The following is a 22,851-nucleotide window of genomic DNA, read 5'->3' as shown; positions in this document are numbered from 1 at the left end:
TTATTACGCCAGACACCCCCAGGCAACCCAAGTATTACCCCAAACTTGTAAAAGTTAAGGCAAAAAGAGATGAAACCTCTGCCCCACGGCAACACAGCAAGAAAGTGATTTGAACTGAAGTGTGTTGGGCATGAGGGCCTCTTCTCTCCACTAAGTTGGTAGATCGCTTTCCATTAAGCTGTTTCCCAGTCCTCCCTCATCGGCCCTGAGAAAGAGCTTCCGAAAACAGAGCAATTGCTCTATCAAGGAACACAGATCGCCATGAGAGGACCTGCTACTCAGGGCCAATCCCAATGGCCCTCCTCTTTGAATCTTTTCTTAACTTATGGCTCTTTAATGTAAAGACCCTGCTTCACTAGTTTCTCAAGGTCTGTGAGCCATCCCGATCGCACTGGGAAGCCCGCGGTGAAATTCCCAACTTCCAGCATGATCCTTGGCACAAGGTAGGCCCTCATTAGATATGCACTGAAGAGGGAAGGAGAAAAGAGGGCCAGAAAGGAGACTGACCAGATCTCTCTTTCCTCTTCAGAACTGGCAGTTGGGGAGACCCCGCCTCCTCATTAGGATCCCCAAGCCCTGGTCAGCAGGAGCAGGTAGGGTGGGGGCGGGGCTAGGCGGAGGCGTGGTCGGCTGAAAAGGCGGGCAGCTGGCTGAGTGCTGATTGGTCGGCACTTTGGCGCGCTCCAGCAAAGGCTTTGTCAGGAGGCGCGAGGCCAAGCTCGTGCTGAGCTAGAAGCCAGGGCCCTTCTCCAGGCGCGCTTGCGCACGGCCACTTGCACCCTGCCGTTTCTCCTCTCCAGTCTCGCGCCCAGCACACCTTGGCGGGAACTGGTGGGGGCGTGGCCTGACCTCAGGAGCTCACTTTTGCTCCCCTCCACAGGCCACCCGCAAGGAGCCTCATTCCAAGGGGATTCGCGCCCACCCCACGGCCGGGTGGGGAACGCAGTGGCCGGGGCCGGCCTGGGGCTCGCGCGCGCGGCCAGCCTCCCGGGACAGGCGCGAGACACTGTCTGATCAGGCTCCTGAGTGTGGAGCTGGCGTGAAACCAGAAGGGGGGCCTCACGCCATTTTGCACGTCCTGAGGCGGGTGCTGGAGGCCGTCCGGGAACGGGGCAGGGGACAGCCCGCCAGAGCGGAGCCTAGGGTCCGCTCAGGAGCAGCATTCTGTGGTCGCGGTCTCCCTCCAGGAGTTTCAGGGGGACAGGAAGGCAGGCGTGCCGGGGTGCTCAGAGCGCGGCAGGCCAGGGGCAGCTGAGCTGGGGTTTGGATTTGAGGCTGGGCCTAGGTTTTGGGATCCAATCTCAAGTTTGAGACAGGGAAGGCTCTGTTTGAATAATGTTGGGGCTTTGGGGGTCACAAGCTGTGGGATCTCTGGCTTTGTATCTAGATACTAGTATTGGAATCTGAAGGTGTTGGGGTTTGTGACTGGAAGTTTTCCTGTTGGAATCTGAAGATCCTAATTTTAGGATCTGGAAGTCTTAGTTTTGAATTCTGAAGTATCATTTGGGGGCCTGGGGTCTGGTTTGGGAGGTTTGAAGCCTCAATATAGATTCAGGGTCCACAATCTCAGTATAGAGTATGAGGTACCAGAGTTAGGGTCTGGAGCCACAATTTGGGATTTTGAGGATTAAATTTTAGGGCCTGGAGTCCCCACATTGAGTTTGGGCCTTCAATTTTGGGACTCACATGTGAGATCTCAACTGTAGGGGGGGGTCACAATTGGATGGTCTGAAGTGACGGTTTGAGGATCTAGAGGTCTTTGCTTTTGGATCTGAGGTCAATTTGAGAGACTGTCATTTGTTTTGGGGGGGCTTGGGTTTCTTTAGGGTTTGGGTTCTCTGTTAAAGTTTGTGGTCTTAATGGGACTGGGAGTGGGTTGCCTTTGGAGTTCAGAAGTGGACAGTTTGGGGGTCTAGAGTATCTCAGTATTAGAGTTGAGGGTTTTTAGGTTTGGGAAGACATCCTCACTGTGGGAGTTTAAAGTCGTAGTTTCGCTGTCCTAACATTGCAGTTTAGAGATCTCAAACCAGTTTTCACTGATGGTCTGACATCTTACTATTAAGACCCAAGCTCTGAAGTTAAAGTTTGGGAATTTGCTGCTTTTAGTTTTAGGTGCAGATCACAACTTGGCCCAGATTTACAACTTGGTATTCATGAACTGCAGTTTAGAGAGTGGGGGTTGAATTTGGTCTCTGGGCCCATAATTGTGGGGTGGTAGGGGACTCCAGGGATCTCTGAGTGCTCAAAGGAACAACATAGGGAAAATGAAGGCTACCCACCATGTGGCCCGTTCCTCCTGGAATCTCAGAGGTCACAGTAATAATTCTTTCTTTTTCCCTCTTTGCAGATGTGGGGTTCCAGCAGACACTTGTATTCCCTTGGATGGCCCAGAGCCAGTTCCCTGGGTTCCAGTGACAGGTAAGGGCTCACCCTTGCCTATCTCCATTCCAGGCTTTGGCCACTCTGGTCGCATAATAACAATAATGTTTACTGAGCACTTACTGTTTGTCAGATTCTTTGCTAAGCTCTTTTGTTTGTACGATAGCGTTTAATCCTTACACCTCCACAAGGAAGTAGGTGCGAATATTACCACCATTTTCAAGATGAGAAGATTCTGAAGTGGTTGCCAAAGATCACCTCAGAGGCCCTGTAGGCTGTGACATTTGGAGCTTTGTCAATGCCCTGCTTTCCTTTCTTCTATTCGTGCATTCATTCATCCATCAAGCAACCATCAAGTGTCAGGAATCTCCTAAGAGGGGATGTTCACAGGAGACTGCGGGTCGTATCAGATCCCCGCCCCCACCCCCAGCCTGGATAAAGAAAAGGGAGCCAGAGTTCATCTTATCCTCACTATCTTCCCGAATGACTTACTGTCCATCCAGCTCTTCATTCATTTTTTTTAAAAAGATTTTATTTATTTATTTGACAGAGAGAGAGACAGGGAGAGAGGGAACACAAGCACGGGGAATGGGAGAGAGAGAAACAGAGAAGCAGAAGTAGGAGAGAGAGAGAAGCTCCCCCGAGCAGGGAGCCCGACACAGGGCTCGATCCCAGGACCCCAGGATCATGACCTGAGCCAAAGGCAGATGCTTAACAACTGAGCCACCCAGGCACCCCTATTCGTTCATTTATTAACTCCAAAATTAAGCATCTGCTTTGTTCAGATTCTCTACCTAGGTACTGTGCTCAGAAGGAACACCATGAATAAAATGAAGAATGCCCATCCCACTGCCCATTCCTCCTGGAATCCCAGAGGTCATCAACAGTGTTGGGGGAGGGGTCTTCCCCGCTTTCTAGATGTTCGGGGGAGGGTTGCATCATATTAATAAAAACTCTTAGTTGCCATGAACAGAAACCTAGCTAAAATCAGCTTAGGCATAAAAGGAGATTCATTGGGTCCTTTAATCCAAAAATTCAAGGGCATCAGGGTTGGCTAGTTCCAGGTGAGGATTAAATGATGTTGCCAGAAATCTGCCTCTCTGGGCTCTGCTGTTGCCCTACATTGGCTTCCTCCTCAAGCAGGCTCTCCCTTTGTGAGGGCAAGATGGCTCCAAGCACCTCCAAGGCAACATCCTGCCAGCCTGATAGGCACAGCAGACAGCCTCTTGCTGGGAGCGTTGATTCTAATTGGCCAAACCTGGGTAATGACCCCAATCCTGAACCAATCACTGTGACTCTTCTTAGCTGGACCTTAGTTCTGTGCTGCTAGTGGAAGGGGAGGTTGAGGTCGACCTCTCTGAACCTCATGGAAGGAGAGTGGGGGAGGGGTGGCCCCAAAGGAAAGTGTTCCCAGGCAAGGAGGATGACATGTCTGTCAACCGAAAGCAACAGTTTATCAAACATAGTTAGCTAATACAATACTTTGACCCCATTCTTCAACATGCCTTATCCCTAAAAAATTCTGACAAAGGACTGTCCACTTTCTATCTTTAACATTTTGTAAGTACTCTCAGTGTGCCAGGTCTTTCCAGACAAGATCTTTCCAGACAAGATCAAACTTTCTGGCCACTTCCATTCTATCAATGGGTTAAAAACAGCCTCAGAGAAATGAAAACATGTGTCCAAAGTCACGCAGCAAATGGCAGAGCTGGGATTCCGACCCAGGTCTGCCTTATTCAAAAAGCTGGAGCTTAAGACCAACCATGAGGCCGCCTGCTGGGATTGCCCCCTGCTTTGTCGCACTTTGGCAGCTCTTAGTCTTAAATCTCTGCACATGTCAAAGAAAATTAGGGCCTGGGCCTTGCTTTTCCTATATCTAATACGAGAAATTTGGACAGGCTCTTCTAGCTCCTGTAAAATAAAAGAACTAGGGAGAGTTTAGGCTGATTGGCTCAGAGAAGAGGAAACTCGGGAATTAGAATCATTTGCCATTTCAAAGGCTGAGACCATCAGAAGACCAGAGCATTCATAAAATCAACAATTTTTTGTTGAACACTTACTAAGTGTTGATCATTATTCTAGGAGCTAAAGATAGAGCCAGGGCCACATATGACTGCTTAGGCCCCAGGCAATTTTTCCTTCTTGGGCCCCTTCCTCCATTTTTTTTTTTTTAAAGCTTTGTTGGTTTGTTTCTTTTTTTTTTTTTTTAAAGATTTTATTTATTTATTTGAGAGAAAGAGAGCACAAGTGGGGAGGAAGGGCAGAGGCAGAGGGAGAAGCAGGCTCCCAGCTGAGCAGGGAGACAAACGCAGGGCTCAGTAACCCAGGACCCTTGGATCGTGACCTGAGCTGAAGGCAGACACTTAATCAGCTGAGCCACCCAGGCGCCCAGGCCCCTTCATCCATTAAAAACATACTTCTGTGGGTTTTTTTTTAAAGATTTATTTATTTATTTGACAGACAGAGATCACAAGTAGACAGAGAGACAGGCAGAGAGAGGGGGGGAAGCAGGCTCCCTGCTGAGCCTGATGCAAGGCTCCATCCCAGGACCCTGGGATCATGACCTGAGCTGAAGGCAGAGGCCTTAACCTACTGAGCCAGTCAGGCGCCCCCAATAAAAACATACTTAAATCTACAACAACATCGGCATAGCTTTTAAGAGAAATTAAAACATTTTTAGGGCACCTGGCCAGCTCAGACAGTGGAGCACACAACTCTTGATCTCTGGGTTGTGAGTTCGAGCCCCACATTGGGTGTACAGCTGACTTAAAAGTGAAATCTTAAAAAAGAAAAAGAAATTAAGACATTTTCAGGAGCCCTTAAAAGAGGCACCAGACGTAGGCACTGTGCTTACTGCACGTAATGGATAAGTCAGTCTGGGATATAACCTTCAATCAAATAGACAAAAATCTCTGCTGGTGTTGATAATAAAGAAAGAAGACTTCAGATTCTGATAAATGATAGGAGGATGTGACCAAGAATATGCTTAGCTAGATCAGTTGGTCAGGAAAGTCCTTGCTAAGGAGGTTACATTTAAGCTCCGTGCTGAATGGCAAAGGAAAAACCAGCCATACAACAATAAGGGCAAAAGAACATTCCAGGTGGAAGGAATAGGAAACGCCCTAAGGCAGAAAGAAACTTGGCAGTTTAGAGAAAAAGAAAAAGGACATGTGTGGCTGGAGCTGGCCTGTTCTCTAAAGACCCAGAGGGCAGAGCTGGGGTTAGTGGGTGAAAATTACAGAAAAGAACTTGTCCCAAACTAGAACCATCCAGCAAGGAACAGGGCAGTCTTGGGAGGAAGTGCCCGGCTCCCAGAGGCCCCGGGAGCACATCCCAAGTCCCACCTATTCAGGACTACTGCCCAGGAGATGCCAAGATTTTGTGATGTCTCATGGTCACGGTTTTCCTCCCGCCAAATTTTTCCCCCTTCTGTGTTTGCACACAGAAGGCTCTCAGTGCTTTGCAAAACCCAGAGTAAACACCCAGCGACTACAGATGATACAAAATTCTTTTCCTCAGCCATGGTCAGGTTACACCTTGAGCTTAGATAGGACCGGACACTTTTTCCTTCCTTGCTTTCTGTGTTGTTTCTCGCTGGGGGTTCCAGGGGTCCTTCTAGAACAGAAGAGAAATGGTATGCAAAAAGTAAGTATCAGGGCTAGACAGGAAGTTAGAGGTCAGCCTACCCCAGTTTTCCTCCAAAGATGGAACCCCAACATCCTTGTCCCTCAAAGTTATAGTTTCTACCAAGAGGTAACTGTAGACCAGAGATTTTTTTTTTAAGATTTTATTTATTTATTTGACAGAGAAAGATCACAAGTAGACAGAGAGGCAGGCAGAGAGAGAGAGGGAAGCAGGCTCCCTGCGGAGCAGAGAGCTCGATGCAGGACTCGATCCCAGGACCCTGAGATCATGACCTGAGCCAAAGGCAGCGGCTTAACCCACTGAGCCACCCAGGCTCCCCGAGATTTTTTTTTTTTAATTCCTTCATCCAGCTGACAAATATATTCATGGTATTTTCGAGAGGTTGCACGAATGGTTTCCTCCTCTACATAAGGCCCTTTTATGGCTTCCTGCTGGTCTTCAGATAAAGGAGAAAAACTCTTCTGTACTACAAGCATTTGAGATCCTGCCTCATCTGGCCCCTATCTTCTTCAGCCTTGTCTCACCCCATAAGACTCCTTGCCTTCTGTGCACCAGACAGGGCAGCTTTAGTTCCTTTGAGTTCTCCATGCTCCCTCATGCCACAGGGCCTTTGCACATGTCCTCTCTATCCGAAATGTGCTTGTTCCATCTTCACGTATGTGTTTCCACTCATCCTTCAGAACCAGTTCTGGCCAGGTTTACTTCCTCAGGGAAAACGTTGTAGATTAGATCAAAGCCACCTGTTTCTAGCAGCCTTCTTCTTTGTCTCCATCAGGACCAGCTCTCTGGGTGTGCAAATTCCTGCAGTTACACAGCCCTGTGTTTAGAAGAGCACGATGCTTGGTTTAATGCCCTGCTCTCATCCCCTTGAAATCCTTAATTTTAAAAAAGGGGGCCCCACATTTTCATTTGCAAGGCTCCCCTCCCCAGCAAATTATATAGCCCGTTCTGGTCCTCATTGGAATTTTGTGTTTGTTTGTGTGACAGTCTGATCAATGATTTTACCCCTGACGGTTCTGTGAGCTCTAGAAGAGTCTGTATTTTGATTTTTATACTTTTATCCCTATCACCTAACATCATTTCCAGCCCACCGTAGGTGCTCAATAAGTAATGGCTGAATGAGGGGTGCTTGGGTGCCTCAGCTGTTAAAGCATCTGCCTTTGGCTCAGATCATGATCCCAGGGTCCTGGGATTGAGTCCTGCATTGGGCTCTCTGCTTGGCAGGAGGTCTGTTTCTCTCTCTCCCACTCCCCCTGCTTGTGTTCCCTCTCTCACTGTGCCTCTCTCTGTGTCAAATAAATAAATAAATAAATAAATTCTTTAAAAAAAAAATGTAGGGGCTCCTGGGTGGCTTAGTCATTGGGCATCTGCTTTCGGCTCAGGACATGATACCAAGGTCCTGGGTTCGAGCTCCTTGTCAGGCTCCCTACTCAATGGGAAGCCTGCTTCTCCCTTTTCCACTGCCCCCACTTGTGCTCCCTCTTTTGCTGTCTCTCTCTCTCTCTGTCAAATAAAATCTTTAAAAAATCAAATCAAATAAATAAATAAAATAAGTAGTTGGTGAATGAGTGAGTGAAAATGATTCTTTGAGGACTTCAGGGTTTGGTAAGGGAGATAAGTGCATCTCCCACCCTGCTCCCCCATCTCCTCGAGGGCAGTGACAGTAGTTTCCCTCTCCTTCTCTGGTGTCCAGTGTAGGATCAGCTTGTGTTTGAGCAGGAACTAAACACCTGTCTGTAATCAAGGGAGTGTTTGGGGGCGTGGTCAGGCTGCCGGTGAAAATGTGTTTTAGCTGTTCAGAGCAGGGGAGGAAGGCAAAGGAGGTCACCAGAGGCTTCCTGGGGCAGGTGGCAATTGTACTGAACCCTGAGGGGAGGCAAGACAAGGATTGGTGGAGAGGGGGGTGTCCAGGCATTCCCAAAGGAGTTGTGTGAGTCGTGACAATGATGCAGAATCTGGGAGAGAGACTCCAATGTCTTTGTTTCCCCATCTGCCGAGAGAGAGAGGTGGAGGTTTATGCGTGTGCAAGAGTATATTATGCATTAGAAATGCAGGGATTCGATCCTGGAATTTCTGTGTCCGCCCAGCAGTCAGCTTCTGTCGTGCCCTCATTTATTTATTTACGAAATAAGCAGTGAGTTCCCACGGTATGCCAGACCCTGTCTGGATGCTAGAGACACAGTACCCGCCCGTCCTGTCCACCACCCCCAGCTCTCAGCTCGGAGCAGAGCTCAGAGAAATGCATGAGCAAGGGGCTGAGGGCCCTTAGCCGAGGTACCTCCCCTGTCCTGTAAGGGTTTAGACCAGAATGGTCAGCCGGGCCAGGGCCTGAGGGCCATTATAAGCCGGGTTAAGGGTTTCAACTTGGTCCTTAATAACGGGATGATGTCGAGAGGTTTGAAGCACTTACTAGACAACTAGAGGACCAGGCTCTCTGCTGGGCCATCTCACACACACTGGTGTATTCAGTCCTACCAATAAACTTTTGAGCCTCAATGAATATCCTCATTCCCAGTGCCCAGATGAGAAAACTGTGGCCAGATCCGTGTTGCAGAAAGCTCACCCTGATGCTTGTAGACAGGATGGACTGGAGGAGGCCCCAGGGCGGGGTGGGTGGGTGGGGAGCGCTGGGAAGGGGAACATCCACACGTGGACTGGGGCAGGGTATAGGGCTGGATAGAAGGGACTGGAAGGGGAATGAGAAAGATCTATGGGACCTACAATGCCCAGGATTCTGTCTGGGGGGTGTGGGGTGGGGAGCCTCTCAGAGATGGGGAACACAGAGATGGGTGGTTTGGGGGTCAGGTGCCAACATCCTAACCAACACCAGCTCTTGGCCCCAAACAGGAGGCAGAGGAAGAATCACACCAGCAAACTCCATGAGTTGGCATTGCTGTTGCCTGTGGCCCTGAAGACGGGCACCAAGAAGCTCACCAAGGTATGGGGTTGCAGGGAGAGGAGGCAGATGTGGGAGGCAGAACTGAAAATCTCAGTAACCTTCCCTTGTCCTGGGGCCCCCACACAGACCCTTGCAGTGACAACACCGAGATGGGCACGGTCCTGCCTTGCGTGGGCCTTTCTGTGATCCCATCACAAGAAGCCTGGGGATCCTTTCTTGCAAAGGGGGCAGGGGTAGTTGGGTGGGGGAAAATGGGCAAGGATCCAGGTAAAGGTCATCACTTTGGTGAATCAAACAACCCTTGGTTCAAGCCCATCAGCCCCGAAACAGCGGACTCTGGGCAGGGCTCTCAGCCTCTCAGCCTCTCAGGCATCCCATTTATCAGCTGTTATCCGAGAAAAAATAACGTCTGCTACCCAGAGATATTGAGAGGCTCAAATGACACACTAGCCATGACAGTCCTCGAGGAAATGTCACTTCCCTCCCTGAGTCCCTTGTCCTGTGTCCTGGGGCGTCTCCACGAGGTAGCAAGAGCTAAATCTGCTCTTCATGTCCCCAGGGGACACATGCTGAGCTGCCACCTCGAACCCGCCAGTGGCAACCACTTATTAAGGGACTCAGAGATCCTGAAGGCGCTGTTTTCTTGCTGTAGTTCCTCTCATTCCCTCACGTATCCACTCATTCATCAGCCAGTTCCGGAAAGATGGCTGGATGGCAGAAACTGTTCTGGTCACAATGAGGGGAGGCAAAGGAGCCTGAGCCCCACACCCTCTGGGAACTTGGAATGTGGTCAGGACGATAGAGATTCCAACACAGGAATGACCGACCCCCAGCTAGAACGTGCTGCTTGCCTTCCAAGAGGTTCAGAAGAGTGGGTGTTTGGGGCAAGATCCAGACCTTTGGGTGCCAGATCCTAACACTCACCTCCTTGGGGCCTCCCACCTTCTATCGATCACCAGGTCACATTAATTCTCCCTCCTAAGCACCCGTGGCTGTCGACGCTGTGTCCTACCTTCCTGTGGCCTCTCTAGCAAAGGGCCACAAACCCAGTAGCTTGAAACAACGTGAATTTATTCACACACAGTGTGAAGGGCCTCAATCCAAAATCGGCCACAGGGTCCTTCTCGGAGGCTCCCAGGGAGCCTGTCTCCTTTCCCTTTGCCAACTTCCAGAAGCAACTGTGTTCTTCAGCCCACGGCCTCTTCAAGGCCAGCAGTGGAGCACCTTCCAGGCTCTCTCCATCCTCACCTTGCCTTCCCTGCCTTCGATCCTCTTGCCTTCCGCTTGTAAGGACCCCTGGGACCCCAGTGGGCCACTCAGTTAATCAGGACCCTCACTCAGTCACACCTGCCGAGTCCCCTTTGACATATTTGGCAACATGTTCGCAGGCCCCCTCTGTCCTCAAACATCTGTGTATGTAGTATGCATAGATACTGAGATCCACTCCTGGGAGGTGGGGGCGCAGAGACGTCTGGGGGACAGTCCCGGCCCCGAAGGAGTGACAGTAGAGTCTGGCGATGGGTGACATTTCATGCATGACCACATGACGACATCCTGTGGAATTCTCCCCAGGCCTCAGGCTGCTTTAGTGACCATTGATCCTCTGAAGTCTTAAGGACCTCTCCCCGGCCCTGAACCTTGGGTTCAGTCTAGGTCTCTTGCTCCAGGGACAACGTGCGTCCCTGCCAGTCCCCAGACTCCCCCTCAACACACCTGCCTGAAGGGTGTCACCATGACTTGTCACAGGGCTGGGTGATGTTCTCCATCTGACGTTCCATGAATGAACTGAGCTGTTACGTATTGCCTTTCCTGTGTTTGAGATTTGGGGTGCGGCTTAGGTCTGGGTCGTCCTTCCTCTCAGTCCTGACTCACGAAGTGCCTCCTGGCCCGTGTGGTCCTGTGGCTTCTCTCTCTGACTCCACTGCGAGGAGAGGGGTCCTGCTGCCCAGGAGGACACAGCTGGTTCGGATCCGTCCCACTCCAAAGGCCCACATCCTCAGCTGCTTGGTCACCGAGCACTCAACAGGGGTTCGTTGAATGAATGAATGAGTGAGTGAATGAATGAATTGCCTCAGCTCAGACAGTTGTAGGACCTGTCGATCTTGCCTTCAGAAGGTCTCTAGGAGGGACGCCTGGGTGGCTCAGTTGGTTAAGCAGCTGCCTTCGGCTCAGGTCATGATCCCAGGGTCCTGGGATCGAGTCCCACATCGGGCTCCTTGCTCGGCAGGGAGCCTGCTTCTCCCTCTGCCTCTGCCTGCCTCTCTGTCTGCCTGTGCTCGCTCTCTCTCCCCGACAAATAAATAAATAAAATCTTAAAAAAAAAAAAAAAAAGAAGGTCTCTAGGATCTGAACCTCTGGCATAGACCCCAAGCTAACCTTCCCGAACCTTCGGTTTTGGACTCTGAGATGATGCCCAACGGCCTTCTGCATAAAACCTTTATGCTCCTGGGCGCCTGGGTGGCTCAGTGGGTTAAAGCCTCTGCCTTCGGCTCAGGTCATGATCCCGGGGTCCTGAGATCGAGTCCCGAGTCGGGCTCTCTGCTCAGCAGGGAGCCTGCTTCCACCCCTCTCTGCCTGCCTCTCTGCCTACTTGTGATCTCTGTCAAATAAATAAATAAAATCTTTAAAAAAAAGATTAAAAAAAACCCCTGACCTTTACGATTCTACTAATCACATTTCAAATCACTTGACAGTTTACGAACACTCAGTGTAGTGAGTGCCAAACGCAGGCCAAGCCTGGGGTTAGAGATAAAAGATTTGCTCTTGCGAACACACCATCCAGTTCTCCAAGTTAGAAAAGGGCCTCATTTAGTCCTTTGAGAACCTTGAAAGCGCTCTCATTCGATCATCGACAAAGTATTAGGAAACTAGCGTACCAGGACCTGTGCTAGGCGATTTCACACATGCTCCTTTATTCCGTCCTAAGGATAATCCGATGAGCCTCACTGAATGACCTCACTCCCATTGCCCAGATGAGAAAACCGAGGCTCAAAGAGGTAAAACAGTCTGCTCCTGATACACAGGCAGGAAGTGTCGGGTTGGTCCAGGTCCTTCCAAAGTCTCCTGCTTGTGTCACATTCCTTAGTTAGATTATAGCTCCCTTCCATGGATCAGGTCACATCGCTTCAGCGACCGTTGGGACTCTAGTTTATGGATCAGTTTCACACAAGCCCCTTTGTGGGACCATGTTTCCTGACCTAGGGTTCGGAGGATTACTACTAACTGTTTTATTGGTGTTCTAGGGATCTAGTCCAATCCAAGAAATACTGGTGCTCTTCCCTTACCTCTTCACCAGGCTAATTCCTGTCATTCTTTTTCCTCTCTCTTTTTTTTAAAAGATTTTAGTTATTTATTTGACAGACAGAGATCACAAGCAGGCAGAGAGGCAGGCGGAGAGAGAGGAGAAAGCAGGCTCCCTGCTGAGCAGAGAGCCCGATGTGGGGCTCAATCCCAGGACTCCGGGATCATGACCTGAGCCAAAGGCAGAGGCTTCAACCCACTGAGCCACCCAGGCGCTCCTAATTCCTGTCATTCTTCAGGTCTCTGCTTAAATGCTGGAGGCCTGGGGGCCCCTGGGTGGCGCAGTCGGTTAAGCGTCCAACTCTTGGTTTCAGCTCAGGTCTGATCTCAGGGTGGTGAGATGGAGCCGCAGGTTGGGCTCCAGGCTCAGCGGAGGGTCTGCTTGGATTCTCCCTCTCTCCCTCTGCCCCTTCCCCATCTCTAAAATAAATAAATCTTTAAACACAATAAATGCTGGGCACCTTGGTGACTCAGTCGGTTAAGCAGCTGCCTCTGGCTCAGCGCATGATCCTAGGATTCTGGAATCGAGCCTGATGCCCCCACAGGCTTCCTGCTCAGCAAGGAGTCTGCTTGTCTCTCTCTCTCTGCTGGTGCCCCCATTGTGCTCTTTCTCTCCCTCAAATAAATAAAATCTTAAAAAAAAAAAAAAATGCTGGAGGTCTTTCCAGACACTCAAGTCCAATTTCCGAAACTCTTGTTACATTCTTATTCACAATGTTGGCCGCACCATTGACAATTCTATATGACTTATGAGTTTATTAAGGGCCTCTGTCCTCACTAGATTAAAAATTCCATGAAGGTAAACAAAGGTTTGTCTGGTTCACCCCTATGTCCCTGGCCCTCAGTGGGTAGAAGTCTCAGTTAGCTTTGTGTCTGCGATAAGGACCTGGTACTTGGCAGCCTGCTGGGCAGAAGGCATTGTGCTGCGTGCCACGGAGATCATTCTTCAGCGATCAGGGGCTAAGCTACCTCTTGATTGTAGGTGTGCGAGATACAGCAATCACTTAGCCACAGGCTCTACTCTCAAACTAGTTCAAGGTCAATGAGAAAGAATAGCTCATGAATAGGTCATTAGGCCAGGACATTGCAAGGGTGCTGAGGAGGGACATCTGACTCAGGGAGGTGGGAAAGTTTCTGGAAGGGGAGACCACTGGGCTAAGGCTCAGGGGAGGAGAAGCTAGTGTGGGAGTCTGTAGAGGGAAGAGGAGGGCTTTGCAGATAGCGAATACAGCATGTGCAAATGGCCAGGGGTGGGAAGCCAGTGTATATTGAAAAACTAGGCCAGGAGGCAGGTGGACCTGAGTTCAGATCTCAGCTCCGCCACTTCTTCTCTAACCTTAGCAAGTAACGCTAGCACTCCAAGCCTTGGTTTCTTTAGCTGCAACAGACTTCTTCCTGAGCTGCAGCAAAGTCTAAACAGACTAGGAATATCTCTGCCCCAGGAAGGATTATCAGGCTGAAGAACAGGCTCCTGCAGCCTTTCTGTCTCTGGTCCCCCACAGCCTCGCATGGTCTTGGGCCCCCATTCCTGTGCTCAGCCCTGTCTTTCTTTTGGGGGCAGAAGGAGATTCTGCTGCATGTCCTGCATTACATTCAGCACCTCCAGAGAAGCATTGATGTGGCCAAGACCTTGCTCAAATTCCACACCACCAATGGGGAAGGCGGGCTCCGGGGTAAGTAAATTCAGTCACCATTCCTAGGGTCTGCTCTCCACCAAGGGAGAGCCATCACGGACACCAAGTGACATCGATGAGCCCCAGTCCTGGGGATCTCAGACCCTGGCAGAGCAGACAGAGTCAGAGAGACGGGCCTGACGCTGTTAACTCCGAGCAGGGTGTCTGGGGCCTTGCGATGGGCCAGGGCAGACGGTAGCCCAAGGGAGCCCCGGCAGGCAGGAGGCGCCGTGAGCAGGAGCGCGCCAGCACGGGAAGACGCGCGTGGAATGTCTAGGGCAGGCCTGCAGCCTGTGTGCATGGAGGGACCACGTAACATCAGCTTGATGTGTGCAGGCTCGGGAACCAGATCCTGACGCAGATGCGTGTCTTAAGACCTTAACCTCCCCATGCCTTCGTTTGCTCAACTGCACAATGAAACCGATACTAGTACGCTTGACCCTGGAAGAACACAGGCTTGAGCTGCATGGGCCCAAGTTACACGCGGTGGTTCTTAGATAAATCCAGTACAGTCCTGTAAATGTCCTTTCTCTTCCTTATGCTTTCAACCCTTGCTTTTCTCTAGCTTGACTGTAAGAATACAGTATATAACACAGGATATCCAAAATACAGGCTAATCGCCCGTTTGTGTTATTGGTAAGGATTCTCATCAACAGTAGCCTATTCATTGTTAAGTTTTTAAAGGGTCGGAATTAGATGTGGATTTTCCACAGCGCAGGTCTTGGCTAAGGAGGGAGATGAAGATGAGAATTCCCAAAGGACTTTAAAAAGCCGGGGAAAGCTATGATCAGGTATTTTTTAAGAAAGAGATGCCTGACGTCTAGTGAGTGGAATTGGTTATTAAGGGAGAAACTGGAGTCAGGGAAGTCAGTGAGGAGGTCAGTTAGGAGGGATTGGGACCAGAGACAGGCCGGTCTCACATGGAGGGTGAGGCTCGGGACAGAAGAGGTACATTTGGGTGACATTGAGGATGGAGAACTGAGAGGCCTGATGGAGAGGCCCCTGGGTGAGCCAGGATGGACCGTGGAGCCCTCGCTGCCCTGAGGACGGTAGGTGGAGGAATTGGTTTGGGATGGGGATGATGGCGGGGAAAGCATTTGGCAAAGCTTTGAGTCTGTCTTCCTTCTTGGCGGACCCCAGATGGCCCTGGGGGAACCTGGGTTTTCACCAGGGATCCTCTGCCCCCTGGCGATGTGACCTCAGACCATCCCAGGCTCCTCTGTCTGGGAGCTCAGTTGCCACATCTGTAAAGTCAGCCTGGGGACAATGGCCGCCCCCTTAGCCCTCTGCCCACGATTAGGAAGTGCGGGCATCTGACCTGACTTTTCCGCCCTGTGCAGGGCTGGGTCGGAAATGGGGCTCAGGCCCTGCACGGCGGAGACATTCCACCCCCTCGAGCTCCCCACATTCTCGCAAGTCCCGTCTTCAGGGAGCCTGTCGGAAACCCCGCAAGAAGAAACCCACTGGATTGTCAGGTATGAGCGAGGCGGAACAGGAAGCCAAGTCCCGTGGGAGGGAAGTTCCTTCTCCAGAGCCATTCTCACTCCAGAGCAGCCCAGACAGCTACCCAGAGCCCCTGACCACGCTTTACAGTGAGACTTACTTTGTCTGACGTCCCAGGCCTTGGTCCCTCTCTCCCTAGCCCTGAGGACTGGCATGGTTGCTCTCCTTCTCTGAGCCTCAGCGTCCGGGGGCTGGACCACAGGCTGGTGTTCAGGATCAGGAGCCTGCTCACATACCCCTGCGGCAACGCGGAGTGGAGAGGCACACAGTCAGGGCTCTGTAAGGGGAAGCTGCTGTTACCATTTATTGTCAGCAGTCCCAGGCCAGAGCATCAGGGAGCACGGGCTGATGAAAAGGCCCAAGTGTGGACAGCAAGCATCCCCAGGCCAGCCTCAGCCCTGCTGCGAACTCGCCACGTGTCCCTTCGCTTCTGCAGGCCTCAGTTGCCCCATCTTTAAAATGGGAGTTGTGCCTAATCAGTGCTTTCCTGGCCTGGCTGCGTACCTCCTGAATCATCCAGGGGACTGTGAAAAATGCCTATGCCTGAGCCTCACACCCAGAAAGTCACGTTCCAGGGGCCTGGGGTGCAACCTGGACATCAGTATGTTTCCCAGAGCTCCCAAGATGACTCGAACGTGTGGGCAGGGGCGGGGAGCGTCGGCTGAGGTGATCTCTTGCTGAGGATCCGGGCTTACTGGGGAAGGGCTGGTGAGTGACCAGGCCTGGCGGGGCCCGGAGCAAAGAAGCCCTCCTCCCCAGCCAGGCGCTGGCCCCTCTGACGCTTGTCTCTCTGCTCCCCCAGAAGGCCAGAGCAGGGCCCAGAACCCGCGCCGCTGTCTGGATCTGGACAAGCTCAAGAAGTGGGTGGCCCTGTCTCCAGAGCAGCAAGGAAGGAACATGGGGGGGACTGTCACCCTTTCAAGACATGCCAGCTCCTGCTGTCACCCCAAAGTTGCATCATCGCTGCCTCAAGGTGACAGGAAGGGAGGACGGTCCCGGCTGACGCTGCTGGACATGGCTGAGAACAGCAGCCACTGTGACTGCTCAGGTCGCTGTCCTCCCTCGCCGTTAACTTGGTCCCTTCTACACTCCTTAGCAGGCACCCGCAGCGTCCCGAGCCTGGGCCCAGTAGCTGGGGCCTCCGCCGTAGGCAAAAGGGACGCTGTCTTGGGCCTCCTTCCCATCGTCGCCGTCCTCCTTTTAGGTCCCGTTGTGGGTGGCAGGGTGCTGCAGCGTCATCGTGGCTCTGGTGCGAGGCTGTGGGTCACAGAACCGGGGGAAGACAGGCGATGGCTCCTGTGACTCCTGTCCCTGGGCCACCTTGAAAAGGTGTGGTGACGCACCCAGTAGAGCACCGAGTGAGATGGGGGTAGCTGGCGGGTGAGGGAGGCCCTGAGCCATCCTGCCCCCATATGTTCATCTGGTCTCTGTTTCCCGAGCATCTGGGGGTGAGGCCATGTGCCAGTGCTGCTGCCACAGTCCAGTGAAGGAGCACAGAGAGACCCAGACTTCACGGTCACCCAGGAGGCCGTGGGGGCCCAGAGGAAGCACCCGCCCCACCTGGAAAGGGAGAGCTTTTCGGCTCTTCCGCTAATTGTGTGACCTCGGGGGAGTTATTTGGTATCTCAGGGTCTCAGTTTGCTTAACTGTAAAATGGGCATAATCATGGTACCCTCTGGCCAAGGGCTACCACTGACTCATATACAAACAGCCCCAAACCGTGCTGGCAGGGTGAGCTCCCCATACTTGTTTGCTCTTATCGGCTTCCTCGACAGTATTCAGGATTTGAGCTCCCTGACAGCTTCTGAGAGGGATGTGGGGTTCCAGAAACCGATGGGGTCATTCAGGGTACCCCATAGTCTCATGCAGAGGCCCCGCAGCCCAAGGTCTTACGAGGATGTGGGAGGGAGAGGCCATGGCAGACCAGGGCTCCTCTCCATGGATTCATTCCAGCTGTAGGAGTAAGCCTCCTGACTTGCCCTCCCTTCCCCCCAGGTTGCTGTTGCAGAGTCAGTGCCCAGGGTGATGGGCTCTACCAAGCCTTCAAGGCCCAGCAAGGGGCTGAGCGGATCCACTTTCTCAACAGGACCCAGCCCTGTCCCAGGTAAGGGAACCCCAAGGGCTCTGAGTGGGGGAGGCTGGGGGGGTCCAGTCTGGCATGGCTGGGGGGGGTGTGGTAAGAAATGAGGTCGATTGACATCGGCACCGGTGTCAATGGAGAGGGCACCACGGGACCAGCAGAGCCTAGCTTTGGGGCTGCTGGCCCAGGGCTGCGGCTCCCCACTACTGGCCTCCCTGCCTCCCGTCTCACCCTTCCAGCCCGTCCTCCCTAGCTGCCAGAGTGTCTTTTCTAGCCCCAGACCTCGGTCACGTCAGTTCATGGCTTTCAGGCCTCCCTTCGTGCCTATGGAGCCCCCATACCTCAGTCGGCACCTGAGAGCTTCTCTGGCCCTGACTCATCTTGACAGCCCCCTCCCCTGCCCCAATCCCACGAACTTGACCTGAAACACCACCATAGCTTCGCCGCTCCCCAGGAGCCATGGCCTTGTGCCCTCCGGAATTTTCACCCCCCCATCCTTGCCACCCCATCCAGGTGGCAAGCCTGTCTTCCTCGTCCACCAAGAAGACTGCCACCCTTCAGGCTGAGCTCAGTGTGGTCCTCCTGGAACACGGCCCGTCACAGCCCTTCACCCCCCCAGCCCTTGCCTCTCCTCCCCAGCCCGAACCCCCTTGAGGGCAGGCGTCTCAGCTGAGCTTTCCACCGCACCCCCCCCAGCACCCCCCTCCCAGCAGCCAGCACAGAGCGACCCCAGCAGGTCACACCAAGACACGCTGGGGATAACAGCTGGGCCTGGGGCCATAGAGCAGTTCCTGGCCCAGGGCTCCAGATCTGCCTCTCGAATTCCATCTCTCACAGGCAGAAGCTGGTGTTCTACGATTCCAGCGAGGATCTGGACAAGGAGTCCCCAGATGCTGACCCCTGGCTTCCTGCCTGGACCCCGGAGGGCAGCCCCCCTGGTGACTGAAATTCCTTGTCTCCTCCTTGTAGGCTGGTGTGGGGCCTTTCCTGCTCACTTCCCTCTGAGCAGCCCTGTGGTGGGAGGAAAGCAGGACAGGGACTCAAGGTGTGCATAGCACAGGCTGTGTGAACGACCGGCAGTCGCCGCCGCAGACGGTGCTGGCCAACCATTACTCCTTCTGTGGAGCCCAGACGCTGCCTCAGAATCTTTCTTAACACAGAGCTCCAGGGAGCTACAGTCAGTCTGTCAGATGTAGCAGAGCAGACATTGATTTTTCTGTCTTCGGTCGTCCTTGACGTGACACCAGGCATCGCGTCTCTTCTTTTCCTTTACAAAGCCCTCAAAATGAGTGGTCCACAGAGTCACCCTTCCGCCGCATCTAACACCATCTCAACACCAGCCACTGCGCTGCTGGGAGAGATAGTAATTTCTGACACATCCTCAAGCCTGATGCTTCCTTTTCAGGGAGCCCGCTGGCCTTGGGGCCTCCCCAAATCAACAGCTGCACCATGTCAGGCCACCCGAGTGCGATCCTAGGGCTCAGCCCCTCCCTCTTCAGCTCCCCAGGAAAGCTGCTTCCAGAGCAGATCCTGGGGGATGGCACAGAGTTCCTGACCCAAGGTGAGCTCCTGGGGCGGAACCTGATGCTTGGTCCATTCAGGAAACATATGGCGATACCCACCAAGTGTGCCGCCCTGGGCTCAGCCATGCTGGGTGCCCTGGGGTGGGCGGAGGCAGCCCCAGGCCGGAACCGTGAGGGGGAGGCTCCTGGAGTCCACGTCAGGGACCTACCCCCTCTGCTCAGTGTGGAGGTGCCCCAGGGGCACTGGCTCATGAGCCAAATTTGGTCCTGGGACAGGAGATCCCAAAGCAGAGACCTGGAGAAGGGCACTGAGGCTACCTGGGCCAGCAGGAGGGAGGCCTTTCTGCTCCAGCCACTGCCCGCTCTCCCTCCCCGACAGCTCTCTTTGAGGACGTTTTCCTGGACCCTGAGTCTTCGCCTACTGATGGCGTGCTTGAGGCACTCCAGGACGAGGTAGGCAGCCGGTCCGCCCTTCATTCCACACGCACCGCTTTCCTACTTCATGGACTCCCCTGTCCCTGCAAGTGGGCGGCCGCCTCCCCCTGCCCGCTCACTGTCCGTCTGCTTGTCCGCTCGTCCTTCCAGACATTCACCTTCCATCTCTGTCCTCATCTGCCCGCCCTTGGAGCCCTCACTACTGGCCACCGGGGGGCCGCACTCTGTGCTGGGCATTTGGAATGAACTAGACCCCAAGGATAAGAGCTAAAAGCTGCCGGGCACCCAGAAAAGACCCCACGTCAATTTCCTGCTGTCAGGCAGGGTTTCTGGTGACCCCAGTCGACCAAGAAGGAAACTGAAAACAGCAGAATGAGCCCAGAAATGCTCAATGGCAAAGAGCCTCACTCCCGGGGCTCACCTGTCACTGCCGCCCTCCCCCCGGGGGGCTCACCACCCAGCGGACCAAGGGGCAGCCCCCAGCTCGGGTCCCCACACGAATGGGCCTCCATCTCCACCGGCTCCTCCAACCAGGGCCTGAATCTGCGGCAGAAACAAAAATAGCCCCTCTCGGCAGAGCTCTGAGGAGGCGCTGGGCAGGGTGCTGGGTGCTCCTCTGCCCCATGAGGCAATGTGGCGTGACCCCCGCACTCTAGGTGAACTTGGTGCTCAGAGAAGTTGCCACTTGACGGGGACGTCACGGCTGCTGACCCAATGATATTAAGAGCTACCCGCCCGGAACAGGGAGGAGGGCAGTGAGCCCTTGAGCCCCAGCCAATGCCCCCCCGCCCCCGCCCACACACTGTGGGGACCTGGGGACACTTGCATGGACATCCAGGGGCTGTTTGGACGAGGTTGTCTTAAATTTGAGCTCTGGTGACTGGTGAGTGGGGACATGAAGGGACGCTGTGGTCTCCCCTCACATCTCTTGTCTTTCCCCTTCACCCACCAGGAGACGCCCCCAGCGCCGCCTGAAGACCCCGCCGACTCCCACAGCCTGTGCCAGTCCTCCGTGTCGCTGGACCACTGCTACCTGTCGCTGAGCGAGAACAGCAAGGCGCCATCCGGCTCCAGCTCCAGCTGGGAGGGCTCAGAGGCCGAGTTGGTGTGGAGGCGGCAGGAGGTGAGGGCAGGACAGCCAGCGGCCAGGTGGGTCCCCCACCTCCTGTGGGCGCTCACCTCCCCAACCCCTACGCAGGACGCTCAGGCCAACCCCAAGGGCCCGCCGTCCTCCAGCGACGAGGACGGGGACTACACGTGGACCCCCACGCGGCGGGCCGCCAGCCTGCCTGCGGCTGGGAGGAAGGTCAGGAAGGGCCCCGCGAAGCCCAAGGAAAACAAGAAAGCCTCCTGCCCGACCCAGACGAAGAAAAAGTGCGTCAACGGCTTTATCATGTTCTGCAGGATGAACAGGAAGCAGTATATCCGGTGGGTGGGGGTCCCTCTGGGCCCTGGGTGGGGCCCGACCTTCACTGTCACCGCCACCACCCCCACCAAGAGCTCGGTGCCCTGCTGTCTGACACACTGACTCCCTCCCCCCCCCCGCTTCCCTGTCCCCCAGCATCTTACCTGGTCCCCTTGCATTGGTCAATCCACGCGAATTATGTGCAACAAAACCCCACTCAGACAAAAAGGAAAGCGGCTCCGGTAGCCTGAGAGCGGAGGACGTAGACAGCGTTCAGGTGTGGCTGGGCCCAGGGCTCAGACCGTGGTGCCTGGCCGTGGGCCCGTCTCTCTGCCCTGCTCTTCTTGGTTGGCTTTGTCCTCAAGCACGGGGGTGGGGGGGCGGCATTGGTGAAGGGTCACCTCAGGGCTTGGGTCCAGCGACCCCGGGGTGGGGGAGAGGAGAGCTTCTCGTCTCCCACCAAAGTTCTTGGGCCTGACTTGATAGGTCGGGCACCCAGCCCTAAAGAGCTGGTGTCCTGACTGGAAGACAGGGGTCCCCTCTGAGTCCCGAGACTCAGTGTCCCTTTCCCGACAAACCATCTGTCCAGCTCCCTTCTTTGACACCTGGGCTCCAGAGGGTGTATCCTAAGGCCCTACAGGCCAAAGTGGGTAGAAAAGATCCAAGATCTCAGGCGGGGAAACTGAGGCCCTAAGAGGGCAGGGGAGCCTCCTGTGGCCAGACGGGCAGCCTTTGCCCGAATGGGCTGCCCTCTCCTCACCTCCTCCCTCCTGTCACAGAGCCTGTCCCGGGACTGCTTCCACAGCTGCCACCAAGGAGCTGGCCCAGCTGTGGCGGGTGATGACCCAGCAGGAGCGGAGACCTTACTGGTGAGGAGACCCTGCCCAGGGGGCAGGGGGCGGGGCAGCGGGGCCACCTGCTCTGATTTTCGTGGTATTGGAAACAGGTTGGAGTTTATTGTTGGGGTGGAAGACTTGGGTGTTGCCACTCTTATGAGATCGTTGGGGGTGACAGAGGTCGGGAGGTGCTTGACCTGGGGAGCTTAGAAGGGCAAATAGCCCAATTCTAGACCCCCTTTGCCCTTCTGGCCATGGGAAGTTTCTCAGAGCAGGTCGCTGGGTCCTGTTTCCCTGTTACTCCCACTCCCCTCCCCACCCCCCTTTCTCCCCCTCCCCCCCCCACCTGCTCAGAGCTGCCACCTGCCCCTTTCTCATTGGCCCCTGAGACACACAGCCCACGTGCGCACTTCTTAACAGATCTCACAGGAGCAGGGGGCCCAGTCCCCCTGTACAGACGGGGGCCTCTGGGCTCTGGGGTGGTGGTGGGGGGAGACGGCCGCCCTGAGGAGCAGGGAAAGCGTGACCGCCTGTGGCCCCTTCTCCTCCAGCATCAAAGCCCGCAGGTTTAGCCTCCAGCACAACCGGATCGTGAAGCAGGACAGCTCTAGCAGCGAGGACGAGGACTGGGGGACCCCCAAGCCCTTCTACCAGCTGCTGGCCGAGAAGGCCCGCCGTTCCCCAGACCTGGCCCCTCTGCTGCCCCCTCAGCACCACTGAGAGGGTAACCCTGCCGCACCCCTCCTCCCTCCTGGGCCTCACCCCTCCCAGAGCAGGCTGGGAGGAGCCGTCCTGATGGCCCCCACTGCTCTGTGCGTTTACCTGGTGTTGGGGCCACCGGAACTCGCCTGCAGACCCCACTGCCCTGCCTGCAGCCCTTCCCTTGCCTGGGTGCCTTTAGGGAGCCTTGGGGTGGGAGGAGGGGAGCCTTGAGTGAAAGGTAGTTAAGATGCGGTTTGTGGGACAAGAGGTTCCCTCTGCCCTTCCGCTGGCCACCCCAGGACCCGGTGGTTTCAACCCTGTTCTTACCTCACCCCACTCCTCCGTCCCCTGTTCTATTTATAGATTATTTATTGTTTGCAACAAAATAAAGTGGGACCTTGTTTCCAGCAAGAAAGAAAGGCCGGCTTCTTTGGTCCCCTGCTTCCTCCCTGGTTGGGGGCTCCTTCTGCA

At 54.2% G+C, this 22,851-nt stretch overlaps 1 protein-coding gene across 1 annotated transcript; it reads left to right on the top strand.

Moving 5' to 3' along the window:
• The first annotated feature begins 2,347 nt into the window (after positions 1–2,347).
• On the top strand, positions 2,348–22,398 carry MEIOSIN (meiosis initiator). Its single transcript, XM_044260545.1, has 13 exons — positions 2,348–2,418; positions 8,872–8,962; positions 13,785–13,896; positions 15,237–15,371; positions 16,202–16,447; positions 17,395–17,503; positions 18,317–18,417; positions 18,885–19,040; positions 19,382–19,455; positions 20,390–20,560; positions 20,636–20,865; positions 21,622–21,711; positions 22,230–22,398. Exons 1-13 carry the CDS (start codon positions 2,348–2,350, stop codon positions 22,396–22,398), a joined length of 1,755 nt encoding a protein of 584 aa, XP_044116480.1.
• The last annotated feature ends 453 nt before the right edge of the window (positions 22,399–22,851 follow it).

The sequence above is a fragment of the Neovison vison genome, chromosome 7 (assembly GCF_020171115.1).
Source record: "Neovison vison isolate M4711 chromosome 7, ASM_NN_V1, whole genome shotgun sequence".
NCBI lineage: Eukaryota > Metazoa > Chordata > Mammalia > Carnivora > Mustelidae > Neogale > Neogale vison.
This window is presented reverse-complemented; position numbering and strand designations above follow the sequence as displayed.